This window comes from Vipera berus (assembly GCF_964194415.1).
Source record: "Vipera berus genome assembly, chromosome: 2".
Classification (NCBI taxonomy): domain Eukaryota; kingdom Metazoa; phylum Chordata; class Lepidosauria; order Squamata; family Viperidae; genus Vipera; species Vipera berus.
This window is the reverse complement of record NC_138203.1, coordinates 289857342-289870633: the sequence shown is the minus strand read 5'-3', so window position 1 is coordinate 289870633 and position 13292 is coordinate 289857342. Positions and strand designations below refer to the sequence as shown.

General features: G+C 54.5%; 1 protein-coding gene across 3 annotated transcripts; it reads left to right on the top strand.

Moving 5' to 3' along the window:
- Positions 1-1059: 1059 nt before the first annotated feature.
- Positions 1060-10522, top strand: LOC308664661 (H-2 class II histocompatibility antigen, E-S beta chain-like). Of its 3 annotated transcripts, none has more exons than XR_014025715.1 (6): positions 1060-1185; positions 5591-5863; positions 8825-9063; positions 9267-9380; positions 9609-9632; positions 10133-10522. XR_014025715.1 is itself a non-coding variant. In XM_081322100.1 (6 exons), exons 1-6 carry the CDS (start codon positions 1101-1103, stop codon positions 10144-10146), a joined length of 792 nt encoding a protein of 263 aa, XP_081178226.1. In that variant the 5' UTR covers positions 1060-1100; the 3' UTR covers positions 10147-10522. The 3 variants fall into 3 exon arrangements, 2 of the variants coding, with proteins under 2 accessions (XP_081178226.1, XP_081178225.1); XM_081322100.1 differs by having other exon boundaries at positions 8825-9106; XM_081322099.1 differs by lacking the exon at positions 1060-1185 and adding an exon at positions 3335-3440 and having other exon boundaries at positions 8825-9106.
- Positions 10523-13292: the final 2770 nt, after the last annotated feature.

Sequence of the window (13292 nt, the reverse complement as noted above, 5' to 3'; positions counted from 1 at the left end):
GATCCAACGGGGGAGATTCCCGGATTCCGGGCTTCTGCCGGGAAAGGAGCGGGGGGGGGGAAGGGGGGGAAGGGGAGGAAGGGGGGGTCCCGGCTGCCTTTCTTGGGGGGGGAAGCAGATCCAGTCGCGGCCCTTCCTGGAGGAGGAGACCAACTGGAGACCCACTCCCGCTCTTGGGATCTCCCTCGCTGCCTTTAGGATCTCACAGGCAGATCCCGGAGGGGGGGGCAGCCTCGCTAGGGATCGCCCCCCCGCTGACCGAAGGCGAAGCCCGGAGAAGGTCGGTCAGCCTGGGAGGGAAGTTGGGACCGTCCGGAGCCTCCGAGGAGGATCCGACCTGGAAGGGATCGGGAGGGATCTCCTGGCCGTGAGAACCAATGGAACCTGGAATTTGGGGGGGGGGGGGGTTTCTCCATCCCTGGAGGTCTTCAAAAAGAAGGTTGTGGAAGGATATTGGGGCGGTCTGAATAGCTCACCTAAATTGGCTCCCCAAAACTCTCCCTTTAGCGAAGGGGTCTGGAGCCCCTCCCTTTGAGACGGTCTTGGGGGGCTGCAGGGGGCTCTATTTGGGCGGGGGGGGGACAGGAAAGAGGCCTCGAAACGCATCCAGAGGCAGCTTGTGGGGCTGAAGATGGGAGCGAGGGGAGGAAAAGGGAAGGTGGGGCTGGAAGGGCGGGGAGAGCCCAGGAGCATGGGTGTGGGTATCCTTATTGTGCTCCCAAAAGGAAGAGGGAGAGAGAAGCATGGATATTACTTTCCTCCCAGCCCAGAGGGGGGTCCCTCCGGAGCTGGCAGGAAACGCCCCCCTAAAATGCAGCCCCCCCAGACTGAAGGGATTCCCCTCCCCCAACTTTCTCCGCTTCTCTCTCGGCTTCGCACTATCTCCTCTTGTGGATGAACTCAGGCAGACTCTGCCCGGAGACCGATGACGCTGCAGACAGGGAAAATCCCATTGGTCCCTCCGCTTTCCTGGCCCCTCCCAATTCCGAAGTCCGAGGAAACCGCCCCTCCCCCCAAGCCAGACCCCCCGATTCCGCCTCTGGGCTGGCAGCCACCGCGTCTCTCTCCCCTCCCTTTGGGGGCGCTTGTGGGGAGCATCCATGGGCTCCGTGGGGGTCCCTCTTTTGGTGCTGGTGGGGGCGCTGGCCCGGATCCCCGGAGGCGAAGCGGGGAAGGAGACCCCCGGTAAGGAGGGGGCTCGGCGGGGGGAGGGGAGGGGCCCTCAGTGTTTCTGGGGGCGAAGAATGGGGCTGGGACTCCAGAAGTGGGGAAAGGGGTCGAGGGGAAGAGAGGCGTCAGACTGCAGGAGCCTGGATCTCCGCGTGGTCTCCACCCCTCCCTCTCAGCATTTTCCTCCGCAGGACGGAGAGGGAGCCCCCCCTTCCCTGCTTGCGGGCGAGGTGGGTGGGGGTCGCGGGAAGGCAGCCGAGGTGGGATAAGAGGCAGCTGGACCCCCTCTCTCGCCCCCCCCCCGTGGCTGGGTGGGAGGGGGACCTTGCGGACCCCGGATTAGCGCCTGAGCCCTGAAGTTTCTGGCACCGAAAGAGGAAGGAGACGGAAAGCGAAAGCGAAAGGGGGAAACTGAGGCATTTTCAGAGCCGAATCCACAAAGGCCAGCAAAGAGTCTAAGAAAAAAAGACGCTTTTTGGCTAAAGGGTTTTTGCAACCTCAGTTTTTCTTCTGAATTTTTTTAAAGGGGAGGGAAGAGTTGAGCTGGATTCCTTCTGGGGGGAGACTCTGAATTTGGGGAGGAGACCCAGAACCCCCCACCCCATATCCCCCCATTGCTGAATCGGGATCTGGAAGGGAGGGGGAACTGAGGGAGAAGGATATTCGGGGGGGTCTGAATTGCTCCCCTAAATTGGCTCCCCAAAACTCCCTTTAGTGAAGGGGGCTGCAGCCCCTCCCTTTCAGACCGTCTTGGGGGGCTGCAGGGGGTTCTATTTGGGTGGGGGACAGGAAAGAGGCCTCGAAAAGCATCCAAAGGCAGCTTGTGGGGCTGAAGAGGGGAGCGAGGGGAGGAAGAGGAAAAGGGAAGGGGAGGCTTGAAGGGGGGAGAGCCCAGGAGCATGGGTGTGGGTATCCTTATTGTGACCCTCCAGCCCTTATGTCCCCCGAGAGGGAGAGAGAAGCACGGACATTACTTCCCTTCCAGCCCAGAGGGGGGCGTTTCTTACCTCCCCCCATATTTCTTGCCATTGGGGGGGGGACAAAGAGTCCCCACCGGGATCCAACATTCCTTGCAGACAGTTAGACCCAGTGCTGGACCAGCTGAACTTCTGCCTGCCTTTTTCCACCCTGGGAAGATGGAGGGGGTCCCTCAGGAGTCTCCTCCTCTCCCTCATTTTCCTCCCCTCCCCCGACCCCCACCAAGGAGGATTAGCCGTTGGGAATGACAGTTCCCCATACCTCCTCCAGGGGGCGCCTTCCGGTAGCCTCTTGCGGCAGGTTTCCCTCCCCTCCTCTGACAAGCCTGTGTCCCTTCTCTGGGAGAGGCTGGGAACCATGGGCCCCGGCGTCAGGACCCAGCCCAATCCACATCTTAGGAAATAAGGACCCTTGGAGCCGAGTTGTCCAAAAGGAAAACGTTTACTAAGGATAGGATTGGTTGTGGAGAAATGAGACAGGATCTGGTCTTGAGTCACATTTCAAATCTATATAAGCCTTCCCGGTTCAACCCCCTCCCCTCAAAACTCCATTTGGTTAGGATCCCATCAATTCCTGGTTGTCAGGTCCTTCCCTGGGAAGAAGGAACTTCCTGCCTTCCTTGGTAGATCGCCTTCTTCCTACAGCCCCAAACAGACAGATCACTTTTCCCCAGATCTTTGAAAGCAGCCACAGATAGACTGAATAAACAATCCCCCCCTCCTTCTACAAGTATGGCAGAATCCCGGTAGGCACAATATCTAACCATACATTAATGAATGTGATATCAATGGATTCTGACACCCGGAGTCCCTTCTGCCCCTCTTTCTCCCCCTCCCCACAACCCATTTCCTGCACCAGAGGAAGATCGATTGCCGCTTCCTCTCCCCTCCGGAGCTGGCAGGAAACGCCCCCCTAAAATGCAGCCCCCCCAGACTGAAGGTATTCCCCTCCCCCAACTTTCTCCGCTTCTCTCTCGGCTTCGCACTATCTCCTCTTGTGGATGAACTCAGGCAGACTCTGCCCGGAGACCGATGACGCTGCAGACAGGGAAAATCCCATTGGTCCCTCCGCTTTCCTGGCCCCTCCCGGTTACGAAGTCCGAGGAAACCGCCCCTCCCCCCAAGTCAGACCCCCCCCATTCCGCCTCTGGGCTGGGAGCCTCCGCGTCTCTCTCTCCTCTCTTTTGGGGTGCTTGTTGGGAGCATCCATGGGCTCCGTTGGGGTCCCCCTTTTGTTGCTGGTGGGGGCGCTGGCCCGGATCCCCGGAAGCGAAGCGGGGAAGGAGACCCCCGGTAAGGAGGGGGTGGGCGGGGGGAGGAGAGGGGAGAGGCCCTCAGTGTTACTGGGGGCAAAGAATGGGGCTGGGACCCCAGAAGTGGGAAAAGGGGTCGAGGGCAAGAGAGGCGGGAGATTGCAGGAGCCTGGATCTCCCCGTGGTCTCCACCCCTCCCTCGCAGCATTTCTCCCCGTAGGACGGAGAGGGAGCCCCCCTCCCTGCTTGCGGGTGAGGTGGGCGGAGGTCGCGGGAAGGCAGCCGAGGTGGGATAAGAGCCTGCTGGACCCCCTCTCCCCCCCCCGTGGCTGGGTGGGAGGGGGACCTTGCGGACCCCAAATTAGCGCCTGAGCCCCGAGGTTTCTTGCACCGAAAGAGGAAGGAGACGGAAAGCGAAAGTGAAAGGGGGAAACTGAGGCATTTTCAGACCTGAATCCACAAATGTATCAAACGTATAAGAAAAACGTTTTTTGGCAAAAGGGTTTTTGCAACCTCAGTTTTTCTTCCGAATCTCCATTTTTTTTAAGGGGAAGGAAGAGTTGAGCTGGGGGGAGACTCTGAATTTGGGGAGGAGACCCAGAACCCCCCACCCCATATTCCCCCATTGCTGAATCGGGACCTGGAGGGGAGGGGGGAACTGAGGGAGAAGGATATTCGGGGGGGTCTGAATTGCTCCCCTAAATTGGTTCCCCAAAACTATCCCTTTAGTGAAGGGGGCTGGAGCCCCTCCCTTTGAGACGGTCTTGGGGGGCTTCAGGGGGACAGGAAAGAGGGCTGAACCCCAAAATACACAAAGGCTTGTAGGAGGGAAGTTGCAGGGGAAAAAAAGAAAATTTGGGGGATATCTAGGGAATCTGGGGGTTCCCTTCTCCTCAGGATCCCAGACCCCCCCCCCCAGGCCATCTAGGTCAAACTTGAGCAGCCCTCCCTCAACAGAGGGGGGAGGGAAAGGACCCCCCATCTCCTGCCTCCAACAGGGCCCTTTCAGCAGCCCCAGGAAGGCTCCCCACCCCTTTGCCCCCCCAATTCAGGGGACCCAGAGGGCCCAGATAAACCCCTGGGGGTCCTCGAGGCCCCTCAGAGAACCAGGGACCGACTTTCAAAACGACCCCAAAGAATATCAGTCTTTCCACCCTCCAACATTCAGTCAGAACTGAAGAAGCTTCTGGGATGAGAAGCGAAACGTCTTCAGGGGAAAACCCAGGAAATTCCTGCTCCCTTTGGGAAAAGCCCCTTTGGGCCAAGCGAGACCCGGAGGGGGAGACTCTCCGGAGAGACCCCCGGCTCCCCTCGGCCCTTCCGAAGTCTCCCCAGACCCAGCCTGGACTCCTGACGGCTGGCCTTAAGGGAGCTTAAAGGGGCATCTAGTCCACCCCTGCAGGCAGAAAGAAAGGGAGACTGCGGTGGAGAGTCATGGGGGGACACAGAATGAAGTCCACACACATCCTGAAGACCCCCCTGAAGTTGCAGCCCCCAAGAGTGAAAATCTTCCCCTCACTCGCCTTCTCCGCTTCTCTTGGGAGGGATATTGGGGGGGGGGGTCTGAGTTGTTCCTCCAACCCCCCCTCCATTTAGTGAAGGGGGCTGGAGCCCCTCCCTTTCAGGTGGCCTTGGGGGGCTGCAGGGGGGTCTATTTGGGAGGGGGACAGAAAAGAGGCCTAGAAAAGCATCCAAAGGCAGCTTGTGGGGCTTAAGATGGGAGGGGGAGAGAAAGTGGGGCTGGAAGGGAGGGGAGAGCCCAGGAGCATGGGTGTGGGTATCCTTACTGTGCTCCCAAAAGGAAGAGGGAGAGAGAAGTTTGGATATTATTTTCCCTCAAGCCCAGCGGGGGGGTCTCTTCCCTCCCTCTATACTTCGTCCCGCTTTGGGGGGGCAAAGAGGCCCCCCCGGGATCCAGCGTTCCCTGCAGACAGAGGGAGGGCTGGACCGGCTGAACTTCTGCCTGCCTTTTCCCACCCTGGGGAGATGGAAGCTCTTTCCCCCCTCCCTCCTTTTCCTCCCCCCTCCAGACCCCCCCACCAAGGGGACCGACGGTTCCCCCTCCCTCCTCCAGGGGACGCCTTCCGGCAGTCCGTCCCCCTCCCCCCCCGTGGGCCTCTCCTCCAGTAGCCGCTGGGGACCATGGGCCACGGAGTCCCTCCTGACCCCCCCTCCTCCTCCTCCCCGCAGCCCATTTCCTGGTCCAGCATAAGCCCGAGTGCCGCTTCCTCAACGGGACGCAGCGGGTGAGGCTCCTGGAGCGCTACGTCTACGACCGGCAGGAGTATCTGCGCTTCGACAGCGCCCGCGGGGAGTTCGAGGCCGTCACGCCGTTGGGGAAGGGGGAGGCGGAGGCTTTGAACAGGGATAAGCAGCTCCTGCAGGACAGGAAGGCCGCCGTGGATTACTTCTGCCGACGCGCCTACGAGGTTGCCCAGATTGATCCCATGGTTGGCCGGAGAGGTGAGTGGGGGAGGGGGAGTTCCATGGGGGGGGGAATGCGGGGACTCCCCCCCCCCCCGTTTCATTTCATTGATTAGGGATCTCTCAGATAAAGATTTGCCCGTTATTTATTCTCTGCTCTCCGATCTAGGAAATTTATTCTTTAGTATTTATTGCTATTTATTTATTTATTATTTATTAGTTGAATTTATATACCGCCCTATTCCCGAAGGACTCAGGGCGGTTCACAGGGCAGTTAAAACAGTACCAAAAGAGAATTAAATGGAATTAAATGAGTACAAGCCCACAATTCATAATAACAATAAAATTAAAATTTTAAAATTAATATCATATAATTTCATATGATTTAATTAAAATACTTTAAAATTTAAAATCCCTCAGTCCAGGCCAGACAATTCGAACAACCAGGTTTTTAAGTCCGGGCGAAAAGAGCGAAGGTCGGGGGGGGGGGGCAGTCCGAAGCTCCATCGGCAGTTCGATCCAAAGGGTGGGCGCACTCACAGAGAAGGCCCTCCCCCTCGGAATCACCCGCCAGCAATCTCTAACAGGCAGCAGGTGCTCCCTAAGGTAATCCGGACCCAGGCCATTTAGGGCTTTATAGGTCATCCCGAGCACCTTGAATCTCACCCGGAGGGCAACTGACCCTCCTAAGCCGCCCCCCTCCCTCCCTCCAAGCGGGGGTCTGGAGGGGGTAGGATTATAACATCACCCCTAAATAAAAATGTGTAAACAATAAATTACCCTTAAAATGTTAGAAATTCTAAAACGATGAGAATTAAACATGCAAAAGGAGGGAAGAAGTATATTCCTCTCCTTCCCTTTCGTCCCACGATCTTCCTTCTCTTCCCGAGGTCCAAAAAACTTCTTTCCCTAATATTATACAAAACATTATATTTTTCTGGGGGGGAGGAATCCAGCAAGGTCTGTCTCTTGCCCAGTAGGTAGATAGATTTCAATATAATCTGTATGCTATATACTATTTCAATATATTTTATATGAATAAATCAATAATATTTATTGATTGACTTATTAACTTTTTTTTATAAAGGATTTTATTGAATTTTATAGGGTTAGGGATAAAATAGGATCAGGTTAGGGATTAAGGTTTAGGACACGGTTGGGATCAACATTGGGATTATCCCCCAATAACATTTTCAATCTTCAGCAAACAGGCTATTGTCTGGATAAATATGTTCAATTAACAATAGTTAATGTAGTAATAAATGACTGTAGAAAATGTAATAAACGATAATAAAAAACAGTATCAGTTAATCAATAGATGTCATTCTTCTTACTAATATATATTCAAGATAACATTTCCTAATCAAGTTTTCATCTGTTTTTAACAATCTTTATCTCTTTTGAATTTGAAAATATGGCCGCCATGCTAAATCAATACCTTGTCGTTGTAAATCTTCTCTATCTTTCAATTTCCCTTCGTTATCCAAGAGATCTTTATAAGTCAACGACTTTGTCATAATGAATTAAATTTGGGTAAGCAAAAGCTTCCATTGTTGAAAGCCATTCAGGTAGCTTCGTATAGATTTTCCTCTTTATTCTTTCCCATCTCAAAGAAGTAGATTCCTTGTAAGGTGGCTTTGAAAGTATCTGAGTGTTTTATTCTTCCCGTATCAACTTTTAAAACCATCTCTCTCTCTCCCAGAGGGACTTTGCATGGCACACACATAAAATATAAAACCACCAAAATAGTATATATAATTTAAGATTTAAAAGGCAAGGATGATTAAAATCTAGTGATAAAAAAAAATCTTTTAGTTTTTTTCATTCTTTATTCAGAGTTGTTTGCTCATCCAGTTTTGGGGGTCTGGGAGAAAAGCCCCCTTGAGACCCCCTTTTTGGTCACAGACTTGGCTTCACCTGCAGCCAAATCGCTTCTCTCGTCCTACCTGGGAAGGTTCCTCGTTTAGGGGCAAAAATAATACGCTACCAAAGAATTAAATGAGATCTTTCTTCCACAAGAGGAAAACCGCCAGATCACAAGAGAAAAAGGCATTTTACGGGGAGATGCTGGGAATTTGCCCCTTCCGAAAATTATGGAATATTTAAGGGAAAGCGACGCAGATTTTGTTCTCTGCATATTCAGTCTGGAATTCATTCTTACACCTAAATTCTTCCCTGCAAACCCAGGAGGATAATTCACTGTTCATAAAAACAAATCCCGACCAGATCCCAGGATTGAATTGCAAATAACCAAACCTTTAAAAATTGCATGTTCTTAAACATGATATAATTAGCTGTACGAATCCCTCGAGGCAGAAAAACGTGGTTAGCAAAAGGTCTCTGAGCTGGAGTGGATCTATGAAAGTAGTTATAGTGTATACCTTTTTTTAATGCAAATTATCAGCCCTTTTGATCAGTGCCGTCATCAAAGTAAACAAACCCACGTGGTGTTGATTACGTCAGCAGATCATGGACCTATGCGGAAGTAACCGCCCTATTTTCAGATAAGGCGTCTTGAACCGCACCCCATCAATAAGTCCAGGCAGTCAAGCCTCTGGGTACGTGATTAGCTTCACCCTAGACTAATTCTATCGACATTCAAAACAAACGGAATAAGCTAAGTAAAGTAAATAATGAACAGAGGCCTCTGCTTTTGGGAAACAAGCCCTACTTTGGGGAGCTGTGAAATAATAATAATAATAATAATAAATGCTTTTTATTTCTAATCATTCTAGCCTAATGATGCTTTTAATTTTTGTGGAGTTTTAAAAGTCAGCGCCTCAAAAGCAGGGAAAAAGGGAGGCCCTAAAAGGATTTATGTTTTTCCATCTTCCAGGATCCCCTTTAATTTCTTGCTGCAATTTGCTTTGGAAATGACTTAAAACAAATAATATTTTCAGGAGTGAAAAGGGATCTTGGCCTGAACTAACCAACTTGGTCTCCCTTTCTCGGCCGTCTTTGTGTCTCCGCCGTGTCCCTCCTCCCTCTCCTCCCCTCCAGCCAAGCCCACCATCTCCATATCCTCCACCAAGCTGGACCCAGCTTCCCCCCACACCATCCTCCTCTGCACCGCGAGGGGCTTCTACCCCGTGGAGATCGAGGTCCGCTGGCTGAAGAACGGGCGGCCGGAGGAGGAGGGCGTGGCCTTCGGGGAGGAGCTCCAGAACGGAGACTGGACCTACCAGCTCCAGGTGATGCTGGAGACCCAGCCCCAGCGGGGGGACGTCTACGCCTGCCAGGTGGAGCACGCCAGCCTGGAAGCCCCCATCACCGTCCAGTGGGGTGAGCCCCTCCCCTCCCTCCCCTCCTGCTCTGGGGACCCCCTCCTGCCCTGAGAAGGGGGGAGAGACCCTCCCTGTGGGGGGAGCCGGGATGGACCCTCCTGGGGGGGGAAGCTGGCCCTGATCCTCCTGCTCAGGGGAAGCTCCTTCTCCTTCCCCAGAGCCCCGATCCTCCAACTCGGCCAGGAGCAAACTCTGGACGGGGATTATGGGGGCCCTAATCGGGGTGATCTTCTTTGCCACGGGGCTCTCCCTCTACCTGAAGAGCAAGAAAGGTGAGTCTGGGGGCTGGATGAGAGGTTGTGGGGGGGGACCATCCAGGGGGGGACCTCTCAGATGGCAAGGAGGGTCTTATTGGAAATTTGCTTGGGAAATTCCGTCCTTGGAGGGTCTGCTGTATAAGTGAGCATCCTGCAACCTATTATGGGCTATTGATGGGGAGGGGGACCCCCTGAGTCCTCCAGCCCATGAAGAGTTCTGATTGGCTCTTTTTCTCCTTCCAGCAATTCCCATCCAGCCTCCTGCAGGTGAGTTTCTCCTCAAGTTGTAGATGTTACTTTAACATTCGTTAATTGTTCCTTTTTTTAAAAAAAATATGTATCTGAACAAAACCTCCTTGCTGTGGATAACACAAATTTTTGAAATTTTGGGCAGCGTTTCCTTACAGAGACTTGAAAATGTATTGGAATAAAAAACAAATACAAACACACCACAAATAGTAAAATATTGACCAGGTTTTTTCCAACGTGGTGGGCAGGGAGGACTCCTCTTTTGATTAAGTGCCGCAATTAAGTCATTTGGGGAAAATTCCATAAGTCCCCAGAAATGAATTGCTGGTCCTTTGCATCCTTTTCCTCCCTGAAATGGGGGTGGGAGATTTTCCCTCATTCCGCCCCTGCCTATCAACCACCCCCCTGCAGTGTGGGTCTGTGGGGGGGGCTGATAGAGAGGAATAATAAGTTATTTACACTGAAGGTTTATATTCACTTTATATTCTCATTTTCTCCCCTTCTCTTTTTCTCTATAGCCCTCATGAATTAATCCTGCCATCCTTCCTGCTTCCTGATGGGAATGGAAATTCTTTTTTTCCTCAGTCGCTGATGAATTTCTGGCTTTTTTGCAACCTCTGAAAAATGGAGGCTCAAGATTTTAGATTAGGGAGAGGAGGAGAAGGGCAGCCTGGAGCTTCTTCTGCTGAGAAGCCCCCCCCCATCTTTCTTTCAGGGCCTCCCTTCCTTGGGAGGGAGGGGTGGAGACCACCTAGACTGACCCCAGGGACTCTGGGCCTGCCTGTCATTCCAGACACCCAAATCTCTCCCTGCTTTGAATCCACAGCAGCTTCATCTGCATCACTCTTCCTCCGAATCCCTTCCCTTCCCTTCACTTTGATGTAAAAGAATAAACATTGTACAAAAACCCTGGAATTCCTCCTTCCTTCCTTTCTCCTATTTCCTCCCCATACAGGTGGGTCCTCCCTTCTCCCCTCCCCCTTCCCAGATTGAGGCCTCCCCTGCCTCTGCATAGACCATCCCGGCAGCTTTGGGTCTGAAGCCAGAACTAGTTTGGGAGGAGGGTGGGCAGATTTAGGGAGGCGAAGTGGCAGGACCCCCTCTCCTACTCAGACCCCCCTTGCTCTGCTTCCCCTCAAGCCCACGTTTGAGGACTAGGATGCCATCAGCCATGGTCCTCCCCGAGCACTTGTGGGGAGCCATTGGGGGACTCCCCCTACACTCTCCCAGCCCTTTGTGCCATTTCTCTCCTTCAAAACTGGAGGGTGCTCCCCCATTTTCACCCCCAACATCTCTCTCCCTCCCCCCTCCCTTTTTGGGGCTGAGATTCTCTTGGTATAGACTCCCCTGCTTGATGGTATAAATGGTAAAGGGGTGGACTAGATGATCTCCAAGGTCCCTTCCAACTTCTTTCACATTCTATCAACTATCTATGAACAGCCCCCTCCAGACCAACTCCAGCCCATCCAGCTGCCCCCCCCCCAAGGTACCATGGTTGGTGAGGGGTAAACTTTGGGGAGTTCCTTTGGGGAGGGCGAGGACTACAATTCCCCTTATCTCTAGGACATTGGGGGGTCAAGATGTGGCCACATTCAGACAACACGCGTGACCAGGGAAGGGCCCTCCTGACCTCTGACCTCAGCTGCATTCAGACCAGGGGAAAGCCACCTTCACCTGCCCCTCAAGGGCCCCTGTGGGAGGCTGTTGGCTCTGGGGGGCTTTGGGAGTTGTGGGGACCCCCCAGTCAGCAGCTTCTGTCACAGCCTTTCAATGGTTTCCTTCCCCCCAAATAAATGGCTTCTCCTCTTAGGGAAGGACCCTGAAAAGGGGTGATTTCACAGATGTGGGGAGGGCAGAAAGCTTCCCGCCTGGGGGGCAGGGGGGCCATTGAGGGGAAAATGGGGCAAACTCAGCTCTCCCAAAATGTTGGTGTCTCAGGACACACCTGCACCCACAACACAGAGACACACACTGCCCCCCTCAAAGAAGCAGCAGAGGAGGGGGGGTTCAGTCACCAGAGACCCCATAGGTCTTTTCCAGGACTGCGCACCTGGCCCCACTGCCCCCCCCCACGGCCCTTCCTGCCTTTGGGCCTGAAGCCCCCTCCCCCTGGGCAGGGGAGACCCCCAGAACAAGGTTTCTTCCACAGTTTGAGGGCCCCCCAGGCCCCCTTCATGTCCAGGGCGGAAGACTCAATCCTGACTCCAGAGGAGGTAAAGTTGCCATAGTTCCCCCTCCTGCTCTGGGGGGCACCCTCCCCATCCCCCTCCTCCAAGTCTGCCCTCAGGGTCCCCCCCACTGCAACTGAGCCCCTCCCCTTCCATGCTGGTCCCCCCTTTCCCCTCTCCCACCCATCAGTGCCCCCCCCCGAGAGCTGAGTCTCCCTGTAACGTTTGAAGGGGGAGAATCTGAGCCTTTGGGTCCTTTGGGCCTCCGGGGACGTTTCTCCAACCCTCCATCGTTTCTTCCCTGGACTGTCCGGGGTCTCCTCGGGGGTCAGGAGGGGCCCCTCAGCCTCTTCTGGGGAAGAATCCGGGCTGGATCAGGGTCGGTTTCCCGGTTCCGCTTTGGGGGAGCCCAGCGCTTCTGTCCGGGGGCGGGGTGGGGAAAGCAAAACTCCAGCACTTCTCCAGCTTTTGGGTGTCACAAACGAGAGGCCTCGGGGCGGACCTCTGCCCTCCCGTCAACACCGACTGCGAGCGGCCCAGGAGGTAGGAGGAGAACCACCGTAAAACAGTATTGAGGTGAAACTGATCGGTCTGGAGTTTCCTGGCTCCGTTTCCCCCCCCCTTTCTTGAAGATGGGGACCACATCAGCCCTTTCCCATCCTCGGGAACTTCCCCGGTGCTCCAGGATTTGTGGGGGATGCGGTGCAACGCTTCTGATACAACATCTGGTATCGGCTGCCTAAGGGGTTTGGGACTCTTTGTGTGTGTGTGTGTGTGTGTGTGTGTGTGTGTGTGTGTGTGTGTACGGGTGTCCTCAGTCCCCCCACACAAGGAGGAGCCCCCAAGCTCTGGCTCCACTTTGCTCTAGGCTCCCTGTGGGAACGGAAAGGGCATCTAGTCCACCCCTCCAGACACACAGAGAAAAGGAGGCTCTGGTTGGGAATCATGACGGGGAGCGCAAATGGAAGTCCGCCCTCCTGGGAGTGGCATGAAACGCCCTCTAAATTGCAGCCCCCCCCACCCAGACTGAAGGGATTTTTCCCCCTCCCGCTTTTTCCGCTTCTCTCTCGGCTTCGCACTATCTCCTCCATCGGGTGAAGTCGAGGCAGACTCTGCCCGGAGACCGATGACGCTGCAAAACGGGAAAATCCAGTTGGTCGCTCCGCTTTCCTGGCCCCTCCCAATTCCGAAGTCCGATGAAACCGCCCCCTCCCCCCAAGCCAGACCCCCCGATTCCGCCTCTGGGCTGGGAGCCTCCGCGTCTCTCTCCCCTCCCTTTGGGGGCGCTTGTGGGGAGCATCCATGGGCTCCGTTGGGGTCCCTCTTTTGTTGCTGGTGGGGGCGCTGGCCCGGATCCCCGGAAGCGAAGCGGGGAAGGAGACCCCCAGTAAGGAAGGGGCTGGGCGGGGGGAGGAGAGGTTAGGGGCCCTCAGTTTCTGGGGGCGAGGAATGGGGCTGGGACCCCAGAAGTGGAAAAAGAGGTCGAGGGCAAGAGAGGCGTCAGACTGCA